Source organism: Myodes glareolus, chromosome 24 (assembly GCF_982192425.1).
Source record: "Myodes glareolus chromosome 24, mMyoGla1.1, whole genome shotgun sequence".
Classification (NCBI taxonomy): domain Eukaryota; kingdom Metazoa; phylum Chordata; class Mammalia; order Rodentia; family Cricetidae; genus Myodes; species Myodes glareolus.
Genome location: NC_142049.1, coordinates 27,951,610 through 27,968,892, shown reverse-complemented (window position 1 = coordinate 27,968,892; position 17,283 = coordinate 27,951,610). Strand labels below are relative to the sequence as shown.

At 47.5% G+C, this 17,283-nt stretch overlaps 2 protein-coding genes across 2 annotated transcripts in view; one reads left to right on the top strand and one right to left on the bottom strand.

Moving 5' to 3' along the window:
• Positions 1-8,994, top strand: part of Igf1r (insulin like growth factor 1 receptor) — a 284,867-nt gene extending 275,873 nt beyond the window's left edge. The window contains exon 21 of the mRNA XM_048434815.3: positions 1,435-8,994. Within this exon, the coding sequence (XP_048290772.1) occupies positions 1,435-1,822 (388 nt within the window). The 3' untranslated portion in view covers positions 1,823-8,994. The remainder of the gene's footprint in view (positions 1-1,434) is intronic.
• A 5,796-nt stretch (positions 8,995-14,790) lies between these two features.
• On the bottom strand, positions 14,791-15,921 carry Pgpep1l (pyroglutamyl-peptidase I like). The gene is given in 3 exon segments (XM_048434969.3): positions 14,791-15,036; positions 15,734-15,811; positions 15,814-15,921. Coding segments are annotated over 3 exon segments (420 nt in total). The 5' UTR covers positions 15,910-15,921.
• Between the last annotated feature and the right edge of the window lie 1,362 nt (positions 15,922-17,283).

Here is a 17,283-nt window from a genome sequence, read left to right as displayed (position 1 = left end):
GTTTGGGATTCTGTGAGATTCCCGCGTGTGTAAAGTTCCGTCTAGTGGATCTTTGTGTAAGGCATCTGTTGAGGCAGGGGTTTTTAAACAAAACAGAATTTCCTTCAGGGACTTCAGGGACAGAGGTAGAGGTACTTTGGTCTTATGCTCCTGTGGATGAAGGCTGGTTGGAGACCCCTGCTCAGGAGTGTGACCTCCCCTGTACTTACTTTCTCCGTGTCCTGTCCATCTGTCAAAGCTTGGGTGCAGCAGTGTCTATCTTGGGTACCAGAACCCTGACCTGACTAGGGACATCAAGGGAATGAAGAAAGGACAAGCGTGTGGATGTAGAAAAGCCAGGTTGGGTGGACTGGGTGTGTTTTATACAGATAAACAAGAAAGCAGGGTTAGTGCATACAGCCAAACAAGGAGGCAGGTTTAGTTTATCTCTGGAGGAGCAATCTCTGCAGGGAAGCAGTCTTCAGGTCATAAATAGCCAGCGGGAGAAAGTGACAGTAGACACCTACACACACCGTCAGCATTTGCACTCAGACCTCAGGAAGGCTTTGTCATCTCTGAGCGCCTCCCGTGGAACTGGGGCATTGGGATCATGTCAGCAGTACACCCTAATTCAGGACTTCACTTGCTCCAGGCTTCTCTGCTCTCCACACCCGGGCCTTTCCCAGTCAGGGTGGTGGCTGCGGGAGCAACCTCCTCATCTGTCCTATATGGCTGCTGGTCCATGTGACTCGGGGCTTTGCGGAGGTTTGTGACCCGTGGGAGAGATGGAGGCGCAACACAAGCTCCTTCTATCCTTACTTTGGCCTTGCGTGTGCAAGAAACTCATGCTCTGGACTTTCCCTGACTTGTTGGCATCTGACCTGAGGCTTCTATTAGGACTCTCCTTGGGGGCAGCCTAGATCTTGAGGGCAGGGCTCTGCCTTCATGGGCCTTGTAATAAACAGGTGCTGGCTTGAGATAGCAAGCTTGGGATGTGTGGTCCTTCTGTCTGGCACGTCTGCCACCTCCTTCCTGAGGCCCACTGCCAGGGGTCCTCTAGTGCCAGGAAGAAGCTTAGAAATACCCTAGATAGGGGTGCAGAGGATGATGGGTGTCAGGGAAGCTGTGGTCCTCATTAGTGGGAAATGGGGCTTCCTGATTCTAGTTCTGGAATCATGGCTGGAAGGAGATGCTTCAGACAGAAAGTAAGTTGTTGTATGTCTTAGCGTTGCCACCATTAACATGACCCTGTCTTGGTAGACTCTGCGTGAACCAAAACTTGAAGTTAGTTTGGATTTGGCACTGTGGCTGGGCCTAGGTTCTGGGCAAGATACATGGCAGGATGCCAGAGGTATCCAGATGAGAAGAGGTGCAGAGGTGGTACAACTGTCGGGCCCGTTCTGACCTCAGCAAGAGGCCTTTTGGCGTCTCATGTCCGTTCCTTCTCACCCTTAGGTTTGAACTGATGCGCATGTGCTGGCAGTACAACCCTAAGATGCGGCCCTCCTTTCTGGAGATCATTGGCAGCATCAAGGATGAGATGGAGCCCAGCTTTCAGGAGGTCTCCTTCTACTACAGCGAGGAGAACAAGCCTCCTGAGCCGGAGGAGCTGGAGCTGGAGCTGGAGCCTGAGAACATGGAGAGTGTACCGCTGGACCCCTCGGCCTCCTCCGCCTCCCTGCCTCTGCCTGAAAGACACTCAGGACACAAGGCCGAGAATGGCCCAGGCCCTGGAGTACTGGTTCTCCGCGCCAGTTTCGATGAGAGACAGCCTTATGCTCACATGAACGGGGGACGCGCCAATGAGAGGGCTTTGCCTCTGCCCCAGTCTTCGACCTGCTGACCCTCAGACACCGGAGCACACGCAGACAGTAATTGCGCCCACTCGGTGGGCGGGGAAAGCAGGTTGTAACAATCTATTCACAAGCCTCCTGTACCTCAGTGGATCTTCAGAACTGCCATTGCTGCCCACGGGAGAAGGCTTCTCTGCAGTAAACACATTTGGGACCTTCCTTTTTTCAATATGCAAGCAGCTTTTTATTTCCCTACCCAAACCCTTAACTGACATGGGCCTCTGCAAACCTTAATGACAACACTTAATAGCAACAGGACACTCGAGAATTGAGTCTCCTCATTCTCTGCCTTTCTCTCTCTTCTGCCTTCCCCCTCTCTCCTCTCCCTCTCTTCCTCTTCCACTTTCTCCGTTCTCCTTTTTCTGCTTCACAATGGAAAAATGTTTGCCGACAGTCCAGCCGGGAAGCCTTTTTGTAAAAAAAAAAAAAAAAAAAAAAATCAGATTAACTTCATGGCTGTCCCTGGGGCTCCTCCTCACCCCATACACACCTGCCTGACACCGTAGGTCTTTACAAAAAACAAAACAAAACAAAAAAAATGCACACACTGAGATGGAATTTTTTTACCTGTATCTTTAACCTTTTTAGGGTCATCTGAAATTTTCAAAGGGCCATTGTTCATCCATGGTTGTTATCATTTTCATGCTGCCAAATTTTGCCAAAATCCTAATTTTTTTTTTCTCGCATGCACTCCCTGTGCTGATTTCCTTTTGTCCAGAGGCACGGGGTGAAACTTGGCATCGAGTTGGTAATAGCATTGGAGAGACACATTGGCGATGTCTCCGCTGTGCCGCGGTGTGCTCTTCCAGCCCACACCCTCCTGGGTCTCACTGTTTTGTGACGACTAGGTGATTGTTTGGGAGAACTGGGCAAGATGGGACTTGTCTTCGCTGAAGAAGGGGAAGGCTGAACTGGCTCCCCTCTCCTACCCCACCCACAGCTCCCCCAAGAATTCTGGAGGAGATGGTCATGAGTAAGCCTGACGGTCAGGTTGTGGGTCAAGGTGGTCCTCATGCCAGCCTCCTTCCCCTTCCTTCCCCAGCCTCCCTCCTGGCCCCCCCCAAGGGACACAGATGCGAAAGGGTTCCAGGGATTCAGCCCAGCCGTTGATGCAGATGTGCAAGGAAGGGATTGAGACACCATAGCAGCAGCACGACGCAGCGCAGGCAGTGGATCCAAGTAGTCTAAGCTTTGAGATTGTCTCTGTTACTAGGACTTCTTCATGGGTCTCTCAGTTCTATGTTAGACCATGAAACATTTGCATACACATCGTCTTTAATGTCACTTTTATAACTTTTTTACGGTTCAAATATTCATCTATACGTCTGTACAGGAAAAAAAAAAAAAGCTGCTATTTTTTTTTTTTTTTTTTTTGTTCTTCGTCTTTGTGGATTTAATCTATGAAACTTTCAGGTCTCCCCTTCTTCCTTTTCGCTCGCTCCGGGAACCTTCCTGTGCGCTCTGTACTAGAGTGTGATTTCCCTGCCTCTCTTCCAGTGACTGATGCTTCTAGAACATAATTTGCCACGAACTGTTTGATGCCTTTTTATAAATACATCTCCCTTCCCCTGCTCCCTGCAGCCCCCATTCATTATCTCCTAACCCATAGGTTCTGTGGGCGCAGTGCTGGTAAGGGACTGAGGAAGAGGGAGACCAGGACCCAGGTACTGCTGGGCCCTACTCTCATTCCCACACCTCCCTGCACACAGCATTGGAGTCTGTTACCCTGCAAGACAGGCCTCAAACTCAGGTCAGAATCAGAAAGGTCAAAAATCTCACACATCCTGGGTTAGTGTTTATAGTTCCCATTGTTGAAAGTCACACCTCTGACATCACTCTTTGTTTTTGTTTTGGTTGTGACACACACATAAATAAATACCTATCTATTCATTTTGGGATACAAGAGCAGTTTTAACTACAGACAGTAGGCATTTGAATTATTATTTTTTTATGGCTATTTCATCCTTCTGACACACACACAAACACACAAAACAGAAACAGCTGCCGAGTCCCCAGGGTACAGCAGAGCATGGCCTAGCGGCCCCTCTGCCATCACCCTCACCAGACCGACCTACCTGTCTTTAGAACCAGAATGTGTGAATGGGTGGCCTCCATGTGAGCAAGGTGCAGGATACCAACACCCCATGGTCAGAAGCAGCAGCCTCAGTGGCCTGGAGCCTATTCCCAGGTCTGAAGGCCTGAGTGGCAGGTGGAGCAGAGCTGACCCCATGGTAGCCCTGGGGTCCTTTGCTGTTCCTTCGTCACCAAAATGGCAGACCTCTGGACCTAGGGGTCTTGTTTAGTTTTAACACTATTTTCCAGAATGGTGACAGCTTGAGTTGCTTCTGGGGTGGGGATATTTAAGTTATGAATACGAAGAAGCCAGAAGATGATGGCTGCCATTGTGACTGGAGATTAAATACAGAAAAGAAAGCTTGTAGTTCTCTGGCTTGTCTGTAGTTCAGGCTCTCGGCTCTCAGTAGCCTCTGCCCCACAGTGTTTCCCCCTAACAAGAGAGAGAGAGAGAGAGAGAGAGAGAGAGAGAGAGAGAGAGAGAGAGAGAGAGAGAGGAGAAAAAAGTTTATTAAGAAGGTATTACATGTAGAAGTTTTCATTTATCTTGTGATACCTGTTTTAATCACTGTAGAGAAGCCCCCATTATAAATTTAAATACCGAGGAAAAGAGGCGTGCGTGTGTGCGTGCTTGTGTGTGTGTGTGTGTGTGTGTGTGTGTGTGTGTGAACGCGCATGTGCTTTGGATGGGACAGTTTTTGTTTCGGGGGGTGTTTTTTTCAAACATTTATCTACCTCACACTTATTTTTCATGTGTGTATATATTTAAAAAATACATCTCACACTTCTCAGTACCGATAACAGGCCAATGATACTGGTAACCTCATACACACCACAGGCCACATACCCGGGGGAAAGAGAGGTCAGGCTGGATTCAGGGGTCAAAGCAACACTAACTCACTCAGCCTCCCCCACTCCTGTCCAAAAGCTCACCTTTCCTGGGCATCTTTGGTTTTTGTTTTTTTGGGTTTTTTTGTCACCTGGTTCCCTCAGAGGTTTCCCTGCTTCCAACCCAGCACCCCACATGAGCCCAGAGCACACCAATGGAGGGGATCCCTTGCCCATCCTTAGTTGCCTGACTTCAGAACATAGCGATTGAATGACCAACACCTATCACCCCCAAGAGAGCAGGTACTCCCAGATTTTTGAGGGCTGAGGCACCCACACATAGGTTGTTGCAGAGTCCCAGTGTGTGTAGATGTAGGGTGCCTCGTTGACCCCCTCTGCTGCTCTGTTGAGGCCTACACTGTGGCAGGAGCATGCCACCATTGCTGTCTTGCATTGGTTTCTCTCAGAGGTACAGCCCTGTCAGCCGTCGGAGAGCCCTGCCCTTACCCTGCTTCTGAAAGAAGGCCAGTATGATAAGGGGGGGCAGGACAAAGTCTGCACCCCCTGCAGGCTGCTGTACTTTCCTCTTCCTCCCTGCCCCCCAGGGCTACACAAGGCCTGACCAAACCTCGAGGCTGGACAGCCAGTGGTTGGCACTCAGCCTTCCCTGTGCATTGCCTCTGTCCATCCCATCATTTTGCTGCTCATTTGGGGTGGACGGTGCACTCCTCAATTCCAGCAGCTGCTCTCTCAGGCCCTGGGGACTTCAGCTGGGAAACACGGTGGGTGATCCTTCCCCAGTGTGGAGAACTGCCTAACAGTTCAGTAAGCTCAGGAGTCCTTTTCCTCCTGCCGGAATGCTGCCCCTTCTCTGAGTTCCTAGGAGCGCACAGGGGCCCTGGGAGATACTGTTTGATCAGGGTTTCCCTCTTCTACACTAGGGCATCCGATGGTATAGTGGCCTCTCCTGTTTTGCACAGACCTACCAGTTTCCACAACTGGATTTCTACAGATCATTCAGCTGGTTTTAAGGGTTATTTTTTGGTTTTCTTTTTTTTTAATTGTCCAAGTTGTTGGTGGTCTTTTATGTAGATTTTTTTTCAAGTAGAGAGAAAACACTTCACAGTGTAGTGCCCACCATAACATGCTCCAGAAACACTTCGATAAAAGAAAAGTCTGTTTGTATGATGATACAGTCACTTTGCTGGACCGACCCACCCACCTTGACTATTGTAAGGCATCATGTATCCACAGTTCTAGCCTAATTTCATGCTGATTTTTCCCGCCTCTTCCTGATTTTTTTCTCTTTATATGTTTCAAGTAATCTTACCAAGCTGAGTTGTGGCCTTTTTTCATGCAACCTCCTTTCCTGGCAGCAGCTCACTGCTTGAAGTAACGTGAACCACTGAGGCAACGTCACTGCGGTGATGTGAACATTGAGGTCTTCTCCCACACGGCCCTCCCTTGAGGCAGCAGGATCTGAGTTGTGGAGACACAGTCGAACCTGAGCTGTGTGAGACCCACGCTCTCCCATCTCCTTTCAGGAACGTCCTATTGTTTGACTCTTAGTCGGAAGGAGGCTTCCTCCTGGAACGTAGAAGACTGTTGAAGGCCATCGTTGGCCTCTCCTTATGACAGTTCAATGGTAGGAAAAGCAGCTTCCTAAGATAGACAGCGATCATGGTGAACTGAGCAGATGGCTGAGTGTTTGGTATGCAGTAGTGGTTTTTGGATGGGCTAACAGATGGGTGAGCTCTGTATGATGCCAAGTTCTAAGCCAATGTGTGCTCCCAGAGCCTCCTTCTTAGCAGCCCACCTCTGTTGGCAGTGGCTGTACCTGAAGCAAGCAGGCTGTTGTGGCAAGGTCACGCTAAGCTCAGATGGGTGAGAAGGCTAGGATGCTCACCCAAGGTCCACTGTTGTCATTGTTGGGTCCTCTCAGAGTGGCCACATAGTGTTGAAGGTAACTCCTTTCCTAAACATTGGCATCCTGCAGGTTACAATTCCACCCTGCTGATATGTTTGGCCCATTTTAACAGTAATGAATTTATGGTTTGGGTCTTATTTTTATTTTGTTTTATTATTATTATTTTTGCTTTTGTGTTTGTCTGATGTCTTCATTTCCTGGGCTAAGCAGCAGCATTGGGAAACCTGGACCAGAGAGATCCACTCCTTACGGACCAGTGATGATGGTCAAGCTTTATCACTCCACTCTGAACTAGGTGGTGGTACAAATTAAGAACTTCAAGACAGGATGTTTGTTTAAAGTGAACCTCTCTGACCAGAGGTGCTGAAGATAACAAACCTTGAACAGGTCAGGGGTCTTCGCTCTAGGCCTCCGGCTTTGAAAACCAGTTGGTTATTTAGAGAAACAAACTTTCCTAAATGGAATGACGGGATGACCGGGCAGTAGGAAGCGGTAGGAAATGGGACCGTGACGTGGAGAGATTTGCTGACAGCGTAAAGGGCTTAGAAGAAGCTTGAATCAGATTTGGACGTGATGGTTTCTGAAGGCGTGAGACCACATCGAGGCTGTGGAGTCATCGTGGGCATTTGGTTTCAGAGAATAAACGTAGCATCCTGCTCTGGAAACTTCTCGCAGAACTCAGACTCCATTACGCTCCCCCGTTGAGTTGTCAGTCTGGGGCATGCTAGGGATTTGTTTTGTTTTGTTTATGTGAGATCTTCATAATATCACTGATTTGTGTGTCCACATGTGTCTGCATCTTTCCAGTAAACATTGTTTTTAAATTAGTCACTCATTATCGTTTCCAATCGGGCTTCTAAGTCCAGTAGATTACGGGTAGTCAGTTGACGAAGATCTGGTTTACAAGAACTAATTAATGTTTCATTGCATTTTTGTAAGAACATAGAATAATTTTATAAAATGTTTGTAGTTTATAATTGCCGGAAATAATTTAAAGACACTTTTTTTCCCTCTGTGTGTGCAAATATGTGTTTGTGGTCTTTTTTTTTTGACACTTGTTTATTAGCTAGCTTTACAATATGCCAAAAAAATACCAAAAAAAAATTTTTTTTTTAATTCCCCCACCCCCACCCTGAATCCAAGTGGTGGATCACCCTCTTTCCCACATGCTATGTGCTCTAGTTTTAAAAAAGAAAAAAAAAAGGAATGACAGTGGTTTTAAAAGTACTTCTGTATTCTTCAGTATCTTGCTCATCTTTTTACTGATTGTGTCCTTGTGGAGTGTAGCAACCTGAACAGTTCCGAAGTACCAAAAGCCTTGCTGGCCGTGAAGTAGCAGTATGTGGTCACCCAGCAGTGTGGGATGGTGTCCACGGCGGCCTCTGACTCACGTGGCTGGTGTTTGTTCTTGTTCTGCAAGGCCATGGAGATGGGAGGGCTTCCGGACACAGAATGGCTTTACAGTGGCCACACACCCAGTTCTGGGGCGCAGCCCACGGACTCCTGTGCCTCAGAGCCCTGTGGTGACTGTGCCTGCTTGTGTTTAAGGCTGGATGCTGAAGGTACATTTTCCGATACAGAACAAACAACAGAAACCACAACATGCCCCCCACCATTTTTTTAAGAGTTAAAATCCACGTCTTTTTTTTGACTCCCACTGCATTATTGGCCATGTCTCTGCCGTTCCAGAAGATCCCACTGCTGGAAACAGCTGGAATTGTCTAACTCTACAGGAAAAGGTTCTGGGAACCATTTGTGGCTTGGGTTGGATTTGGTTTTTCAGTTTATCTCGGATGTTGGGCATTGCGCAGACATGGACACAGGTGGGACAGATACCTGCCTGGTGATGTCACCTGTCTGCCTCCTAAGCCAGTGAGGTTGGGTGAGAGGTTTGCCAGGGTTTGTCTACCTCTGGGTTTAAAAAAAAAAAAATCAAAAGGCGTGATGGAACCGATGCATTGCCAATAATGTATTTCTGAGTTTTCTTGTTAAAAACTTTTCTTAAAAAAGAAAAAAAAGTTTTAAAAAAGATAACAATATGGCCAATTTGTTACATAAAATAACTTTCTGTGTATAAATTATTCCTAAAAAAGCCCTCTGTTTATATTTTAAAAAAATCAGTAGATGAAAAAAATTTAATGTTTTTGTATATTCTGTTGTAAGAATTTATCCCTGTTACTGCGACATACTCGGGATTCTTTACATTATAAAAAAAGAAACTTTGTCTATTTTGAATGGCTGAAGCTAAGGCCACTTGAGTTTCTTATTACTCTGCTTTTTTCTAGTAGTTAAAGTACCACATGGGTTAAGTTAAATAAAAGAATTCTGTATGCACCTTTGTCTCCAAGTTTGTCTCCCCTCTGCTCGGGAGAGAGCCACCACCGCTTTATCGGGAAGCTGAACTTCTCGTGGCATGTGTGTTCACACGTGTCATGAGAAAATGCTTGGCGTGAAAGCATTGCGAGTCTCTGACAGCTGAGCTTCTCTGAATGTAAATTGCTGTGGAGCTTCGAGCCGCTACTGGCTCCCCATTAAATCAGCTAGAAGAACATTAGAATACATAAAGTGCAGTTTTCGGTACTGGCTTGTAGGCGCTTCTCCTAGACCTTCCGTTGACAGAGGCCATTGTTTGCTGTGTGTGATGCTGGGGTGGGGGTTGCCAAAGACTTAAATACATGCATTTCCGTGTCTTTGGTAATACTTCACAGTTGGTATGCCCTGGTGCTGAAGAGAACCAAGAAAATCAGAAACGGTGTGCCAGGCTGCAAGGTGACATGACACGTTAGTCCATTTCTCACCCTTGAGTTGTAATCCCGCTTCCCCACAGGGATTCTGAAATACTGACTTTGCCATCTTTGTTCCTGGGAAGTTGGAGGGGGGGTGATTATGGTTGGAAAATGAAGCAAGCTATACATTCTAGACTCCGACCAAAAGCTTAAACACACTTTGGGGAGAGTTTGCCCCTCTCACCAAATGCCCATTATGGGAAGCTACTCAAAGTGATGGAAGCAGTACACCAGATGAAGAACTGAGTGGTAAGATACAGGCTGTAGAGCAAAGGTCAAGGTGACCCAAGGTGTAGTGAGTCCCATGAGCGTTCAGATGTACAATCAAGATGTCATTCTTGCAAGAGCACATCCTGGTACAGTCTGGCCTTATCCTGAAGTTTCTGCTTAGCTCAGGGCGTTTCCTTTGGTCACTATGGAGGTCGATTTCCCTGGGTGTCCCACACATCGGTGCTATGCCTGCAGCTCGCCGTTGTGTGCCTTCAAATAAGCCTGCCTAGCCAGAAGCAGCTGCTGCTAAGGATGAAAGTGGGACCTTTTAAAAGTCAGATCCTCTCCCTCCCTTCGGAGTCACCTGTTAAGCAGGTGGCTTTATTTATTCCCGCAGGTCCAGATATCTCTGTTGACTATAGAACAAAATACCCGAGGTGGGCACATTGCTAAAGAAGCTCTGCTCTGGTGAAGACATCATAGCAAAGGGAGGTCATCACTCCCCAAACAAGCCAGGGAGCAATTCAGAGGCCAGCAGGCTCGTCCAACACAAGGTTCCCTCAAGAATATTTAACTTCCCAGGGCAACTAGCCTAAGGGCTTCCCACCAGCCCCACCTCATAAAGGTCCTGCCTTTCCTAAACCTTTGCATGCTGAGGGGTGGGAATAAGCTTTCAACACATGAAGCCTTGGGAAATTACCTTAAAACTATATCCTAAAGTCACAAGTTGAGAGCCCGCATTTGGTGTTTGTGTGCGTGTGTGTGTGTGTGTGTGTGTATACTAATGTGTTGCTGTGATATGCTATCATCCACCCCTTTACTGGGTGGTGCAAAGGCGGAACTTTTTATTAGTCTGGTTGCTTGACAAACATAGTCAAGCTCCAAACTGCCCAGCTGTTAAATGATCAATGCAGCCTTTTACACTGTGTCTATCAAACATACAAACCCACCATATATCAAACCATCACACATACAAAAGTCATAACTGAACAGAACACAATATGTATTGCCGGGGGATGTCGGGCCATTTACAAAAGCCACAGTGTAAATAGTTCTCTGGGGTCTTGAGAAACTTCAGAGGTTTGGAAGGGGAACAGGAAGGTCATCAATGGGGAGCTCTGGTCCTCCCAACTGGGTATCTTCTGGCCCATGCCAAGTAATGTGAGGCAACACTGGAGTCCATTCCCAGAACAAGGGGATGTAAGGCTTTAGGCAGAAACTCTTTGCTCACAAACAGAGAAGGGCATCCATGGGACAAGCCAGGCATCTAGGCTCTGTGCAGGTGACCTGTACCATCCCAACCCACATTATCAGCCTTGCTGTGACTTGGATCTGTCATCTGTAAAACAGTCCTGGTTTATATGCAGGGGGAGTTTCACAGTTTTTTTTAAATTATTTTTTTATGTGCATGGATGTTTTGCTATGGGTATCAGGCCCCCTAGAACTGGAGTTACGGACAGTTGTGAACAGCCATGTGGATGCTGGGACTTGAACCTGGGTTCTCTGGAAGAGCAGTCAGTGCTCTTAACCACTGAGCCATCTCTTCAGCCCATGAAGTCTTTTCTTCAAGATAGCAGCAAGAGAAATGAGAGCAGCTAGGTGGTGGTGGCTCACACCTTTAATCCCAGCACTTGGGAGGCAGAGACAGGTTGATCTCTGTAAGTTCGAGGCCAACCTGGCCTACAGAGCAAGCTTCAAGATAGCCAGGGCTACACAGAAAAAAATCCTGTCTTAGGGGATGGGGGATGGGGGATGGGAGCTATTCAGTTCCTTTGGTTTTGATAGTGGGTTTTGGCAGCTCTTCGTAATGCTAGCTATTGAACCCAGAGCCTTGTTCGTTCATATTCTCTATAGTCTCTCCCCACCCCCACCCATTTCTCCTACCCCTGCTCCTCTCCCCATCTCCCCTTCTCCCTGACTGTCCTGGAGTACATTTAGACTGGGCCTCATGCAGCACACTGCCAGGGAACTACATCCCCAACTCAGTCTCTCTTAGCTATTAGGTTATAAACTCATATTCTTACAGTGAGCCACCGTGATTTTTTTTTTCAGACATAAGTAGCAAACAGTAGTTTTGAGCATACCAACAAGACAAGAAATTGCCCAGTGTTTGGTAGTTCCTTTCATTTGCTTTCTTAGAGGAAACAGTGCTACTGATGGGGACTTGTGATGAAAATGAGGACCCAAAAGACACCGACATGGTAGATAAGCAGGACTCTGCTGCACGCAGCTTGGCACACAACTCGGTGTATGTCCTAAAATGGAAACCAATGAAACAAGAGTGTGGTTGCTTGGATGAGAATGGCCCGCACAGGCTCTTATGTTTGAATATTGGTCCTCAGTTGGTGAAACTGTTTGGGAAGGATAAGGAGGTGTGGTTCTTGTTAGAGGAGGTGGGTTACTGAGGGTGGGTGGACTTTGAGCTTTCAAAAGCATGTGCTATTCCCAGAGTGTCTGTCTGTCTGTCTTCTGTCTCTCCTTCCCTCCCTCTCCCTCCCTCTCCCTCCTCCTCTCCTCCCTCCCTCCCCATCTCCCTCTTCCTCCCTCTCCATCTCCCTCTTCACCCCCCTCTGCCTTGTGCCTCTGGATGAGATATACGCTCTCAGCCACCACCCAAGCACCATGCCAACCTGTCTGCTGCCACACTCGCCACCGCAATGGCCATGGACTCTAACCCTCTGGAACTGTAAGCCTCCTATAAAATCTTTTGTAAGTTGCTTTGGTCATGGTGTCTCATCACAGCCATAGAAAAGTGACTAAGACAAGAGGATTCTGATGTTTTTAAAGGGTAGTGCTGATGGAGAAGAGCCAAGTCTACCTTCTGAGCTGGCTTTCTGAGCAAACCCAACCAGTGGGAAGGTACAGTGGTACAACCACTGTAGAAAACAATGTAGTACTCCCTCAGAAAGCTAAACAGAATCCCCAGGGGCTACTCACCTCTGGTGTTATAGTGTTTTATTGCTGTGAAGAGACACCGTGACCACGGCAATTTTTATAGAGGAAAACGTTTCATTGGGGCTGATTTATACAGAGGGTTCGTCTATTATCATCACGGCAGGAAGCATGGTGGCAAACACGGGGATGGAGACGTAGTTGAGAGTTCTACATTTGGATCCACAGGCAGCAGGAAGAGACAGTGAGCCACTAGGCCTGGCTTGAGCTTCTGAAACCTCAAAGCCCAACCCCAGTGACATACTTCCTCCAACAATCGGCAACTATTCCCACAAGGCCACACTTCCAATAATGCCACTCCCTATGAGTCTGTGGAGGTCATCTTTGTTCAAACCACTGCATCTGGGTGTAGACAAACAAACAAACAAACAAAACAAAACAAACAAACAAAAAACCCTGAAGATCACGTACTTAAGCAGATACTCAGATGTCAATGTTCAGAGCAGCATTAATTAAGTGACCATCTAGAGATGGTGGGGAAAATTAGTGCTCTGTCTTCATACAGTGGAAAACTGTTCAGCCTTACAAAGCAATGAGATCTGCCACATGCAATCACATAGATGACCCTAGAGACACAGATAGCGTAAGGTTCTGCTTGTATTTGGTATATGACTCATGCAGGCCATAGAGATGGAGGGTACTGTGTGGTGCTTGCCAAAGGCTGAGGAAGAGAACAATAGAGAACTGTTGTTTAATGGCGTATTTGTTACTTTTCCTACCATTGTGGCAGGGTGCTGGGACAAAAGTGATTTTAAGGAGAAAGGGTTTTGTTATGGTGTACAGTTCAAAGGGACGCCATAGCGGTACAGCAGGAGGCAGGCTGGCCTCATTACCTCTGCTTTCAGGGATCCAATGTGAAAGAAAGTGGGGAAGGCTTTAAAGTGTGGAAGCTTGCTGGCAGGAACTCACTTTCTCAGGCAAGACTCTAAAGATTCTACAGCCCTCCAAAACACCACCACCAGCGGGGGACCAAGTGGTTCAAACACAGAAGCCTGGGGTAGCCTTTCACATTCAAACCACAACAGAGGGTCGCAGAGAAAGTTCTAGAGCTGCACTGTGATGATGGCAGAGTGCATGAAATGAATACCACTGAACTGCTCGCTTAAAAATGGTATAATGGCCCGGCAGTGGCCGTGGCAGTGGTGGCATGTGCCTTTAATCTCAGTACTTGGAAGGCAGAGGCAGGATCTCTATGAGTTCGCGGTCAGCCTGGTCTACAGAGCAAGTTCCAGAACAACCAGAACTGTTTCATAGAGGAAACCCTGTCTCGAAAAACAAAACAAACAAACAAACAAAAAAACCAAAAAGCAAAAAAGTCATTAAAATGATGAGGGGTGGGAGACAGACAGGCAGACAGAAGAGAAAACCAAACACTAAAGACTGGGTGACCCCAAAGTCATTCAGAGGACCTAAATGATAAACTTGGGGACCAGAATTGGGGCCCCTTGGTATGGGAGAATTGTCTGTATTCTGTCAATCATGTTTTAAATAAACGCTGATTGGCCGGGCAGGAAGTATAGGTGGGAAAACCAGATAGGAAGTAGAGGTGATGCAATAAGAACAGGAGAATTCTGGGAAGGAGGAAGCTGATTCCACCCAGTCCTGCGCAGACCACCAAGGAAGCAGGATGTGACCTGCCAGCTGAAAAAGGTACCAAGCCATATGGCTAAAATAGATCAGAATAATGGGGTAATATAAGTCATAAGAGCTAATATGAAACCTGAGCTAATGGGCCTATCAGCTTATAACTTATGGAGACCTCTGTGTGATTTTCTTTGGGGCTAAACAGCTGTGGGAACTGGGCAGGACAGAAACCCCAACAAGCTAGGCAGCCTTCATGTTACAGCCCCTGGAGCCAGAGTTGCATCTCCATTTCTGGAACCTCTGAAGCAGCTCTGTGGTCCCATTGTGGTCCTAGATTGAGGAAAGACCACGCCATCTTGGAATGGAAACTACTGGCTTGCAATAAGGTTGTCCAGAAAGCCTTAGCTTCTGCTAGCTAATCCCTTGTGAAGCATCTGCCTTTGGGGATTTTCTTTTTGCTTTGTACTCTGAAGTAACTCCGTGGCATCATGCCCCTCCCCCACCCCGATCCCTAGCCATGTAAACTGTCTCACAAGCCACTCTGTAAGACCCTCTCACAGCACAGCAGCCTTTCCTACCCAGGGTCCAAACGTTTTATCTAAAGGAGCCATCCCCCTGCTGCTTCCCTTCGGCTGTTATATTTTTGAGTCTGGACTTCGCTTTCTTCCAGCATTTCTTGGATGATGACTTGCAAGGCTTTGCCCAGAAGGCTGGCTGGGAGCCAGGGTGACAGTGGAGGGACATGGATGAGCGCTGCATGCCCATCTCCAAGGTTCAGAGACAGGCAGTAGGTGAAGTCGCAGACGCACCTGCAACCACAGGAAGTTCCCCATTGCTCCTGCACCTGTCCCTTATAGACACAGTTAGTGTGGTGGGTGCTCATGAAGCACGAGGAGGCCACCACTTGAGTATGGTTCTCCTGCTAGAGAAAGGACACAGAGACATTGGGTATTGGTCTCAGAGTCTAATGGCCCGCAAGTGGTCGTGACAGAATTGAGCCAGACTTTTTTTTTTTTTTAATTATTTTTATGTCATGTGCATTCATGTTTTGCCTGCATGTATGTCTGCGGGAAGTTGTCAGATTGATTCCTCTGAAACTAGTGTTACATGCAATGATGAGCGGCCATGTGGGTGCTGCGAACTGAACCCGGGTCCTCCGGAAGAGCAGTGCTCTTAACCGCTGAACCATCTCTCCAGCCCCTTGAACCAGACTTTCAAACAACTCCCGGTAAAACACCTTTACCTCAGTGACTCCCTCAGTGGCGTCCTTACTCAGGCCTGTCTTGATACCTTGAAGAGAGGACAAAATGCTCAGCGGGAGGGCTGTCAGTGTTTGGAGAAGAGAATTAATCTTTAGGGCCTGTGGCAAAGAAGGGCGACTCTGGGGAGGCCTGTGACCACAGTAGCCACCTGGACAGCATAGGATAACATCTTGAGGAGAGAGAAGGGACTCTGATGGACATTCCCTTCCTTCCACCTGTTTGGCACATGGACACTTAAAGTGTACCTGCTCTCACGGAGGTGGGGGGAGCCACCTTGACATTCTTAATAGCTCCACAGCAGACTTTCTTCATGCTGACGACAGACAGCGTCACTTCCGGACCACCTGAGAGGCACACACTCCACCCTCAGGCTGGAAGCCTCTTATGTCTGTATCCTGATAACTTCGGTTCTAGTCACACTGTTCCAGAAAGATGGTTTTGGGGGAAGCGTCCATGCCCACATGGACAACAAGCTGTGTGAACACAGATCAGAAATCCTGGGACACCAGATCACTAGATGTGCAGAAAGACCCAGCCACGACAGAGTCCAGCTCCAGGGTACAAAACATATCAAGCTCCAAATCCACCAGGAAACCCCAGGATCCCTGCCTGGGCCGCTCATCCCTGGGGCTGGACCAAAAGGAACATCTTTGGGTTAAAGAGAAGACCTGTTACATCTACATTTAAGTATTTTTCTATTTCAGATCCTCTCACAAGGTTGTGTGCTCTCTTTCCCCACGGGTGGGTGGGGGCAAGCAGGTATCTAAGATGGCCCCAGGAGAAAATGACTTTTAACAGGATCACACATCTTTTTAATGGAACATTCATAAAAGAGGCTAGCCATAGTCTAGTCAAATCTTATTAGATTTTAGTTTGCCTCTTTTGAAAATAGCTGTATAGCTGGGTGGTGATGGCGCATGCCTTTAATGCCCCCCTTTCCCCTGCACTCAGGAGGCAGAGGCAGGTGGATCTCTGTAAGTTCGAGGCCAGCCTGGTCTACAGAGCGAGTTCCAGGATAAGCTACTAAGCTACAGAGAAACCCTGTCTCAGGAAGAAAAAAAGAGAGAGAGAAAGAAGGGAAATAACTGCATTTGGTTAGTCTCTCACCACGGGGTGCTAAGATTGACCTCCTTTATTCTATGACCTTTGGGGGAATGTATATTTGTACCCCCTTTTTATGCAATGTTTATATTCAATTACTATGTAGGCAGAGTGCTTTGGTTTGCTAGAAATGGGGTTTTGAAACCACAATGTAGACCAGACTGGACTTAAACTCACAGAAATTCACCTACCTCTGCCTCCCGAGTGCTGAGATTCGAGGTGTGTCCCACCACACCAGGACTCTGACAGGGTGCTCTCAGGGTGAGCCAACCCTGCGTGGACTACCATCTCACCTTCTTACCCAGGCCCAAAAGCTTTTTGGCTACATCCCTCAGAGCAGGCAGTGCCAAATCAATAAACGGGACCTAATTCAGGTCCTGTCTCTTAGGTGTGAACTGTCTTTGAGTCCTGGCTTGAAATGAGATTCCTCTGTTTTGCACCAGGGAGGCAGAAGCAGACAGATCTCTGTGAGTTCGATGACAATCTTGTCTACAAAATGAGTTCCAGGACAGCCAGGGCTACACAGGGAAACCCTGTCTCAAAACAAAACAAAACAAAACAAAACAACAAAACAAAACTCCCATTTCTGCCCAGTCATCTTTTAAGATCTACCTACCGCTTGTTTCCGCATAGATTTTTATACAAACCCAGATATGACAGGAGCTTGCACCTCACACTGCTGATGGGGTCCTGGGGAAAGGTGCTCTCCAGCCTTCAAATCAAACCTA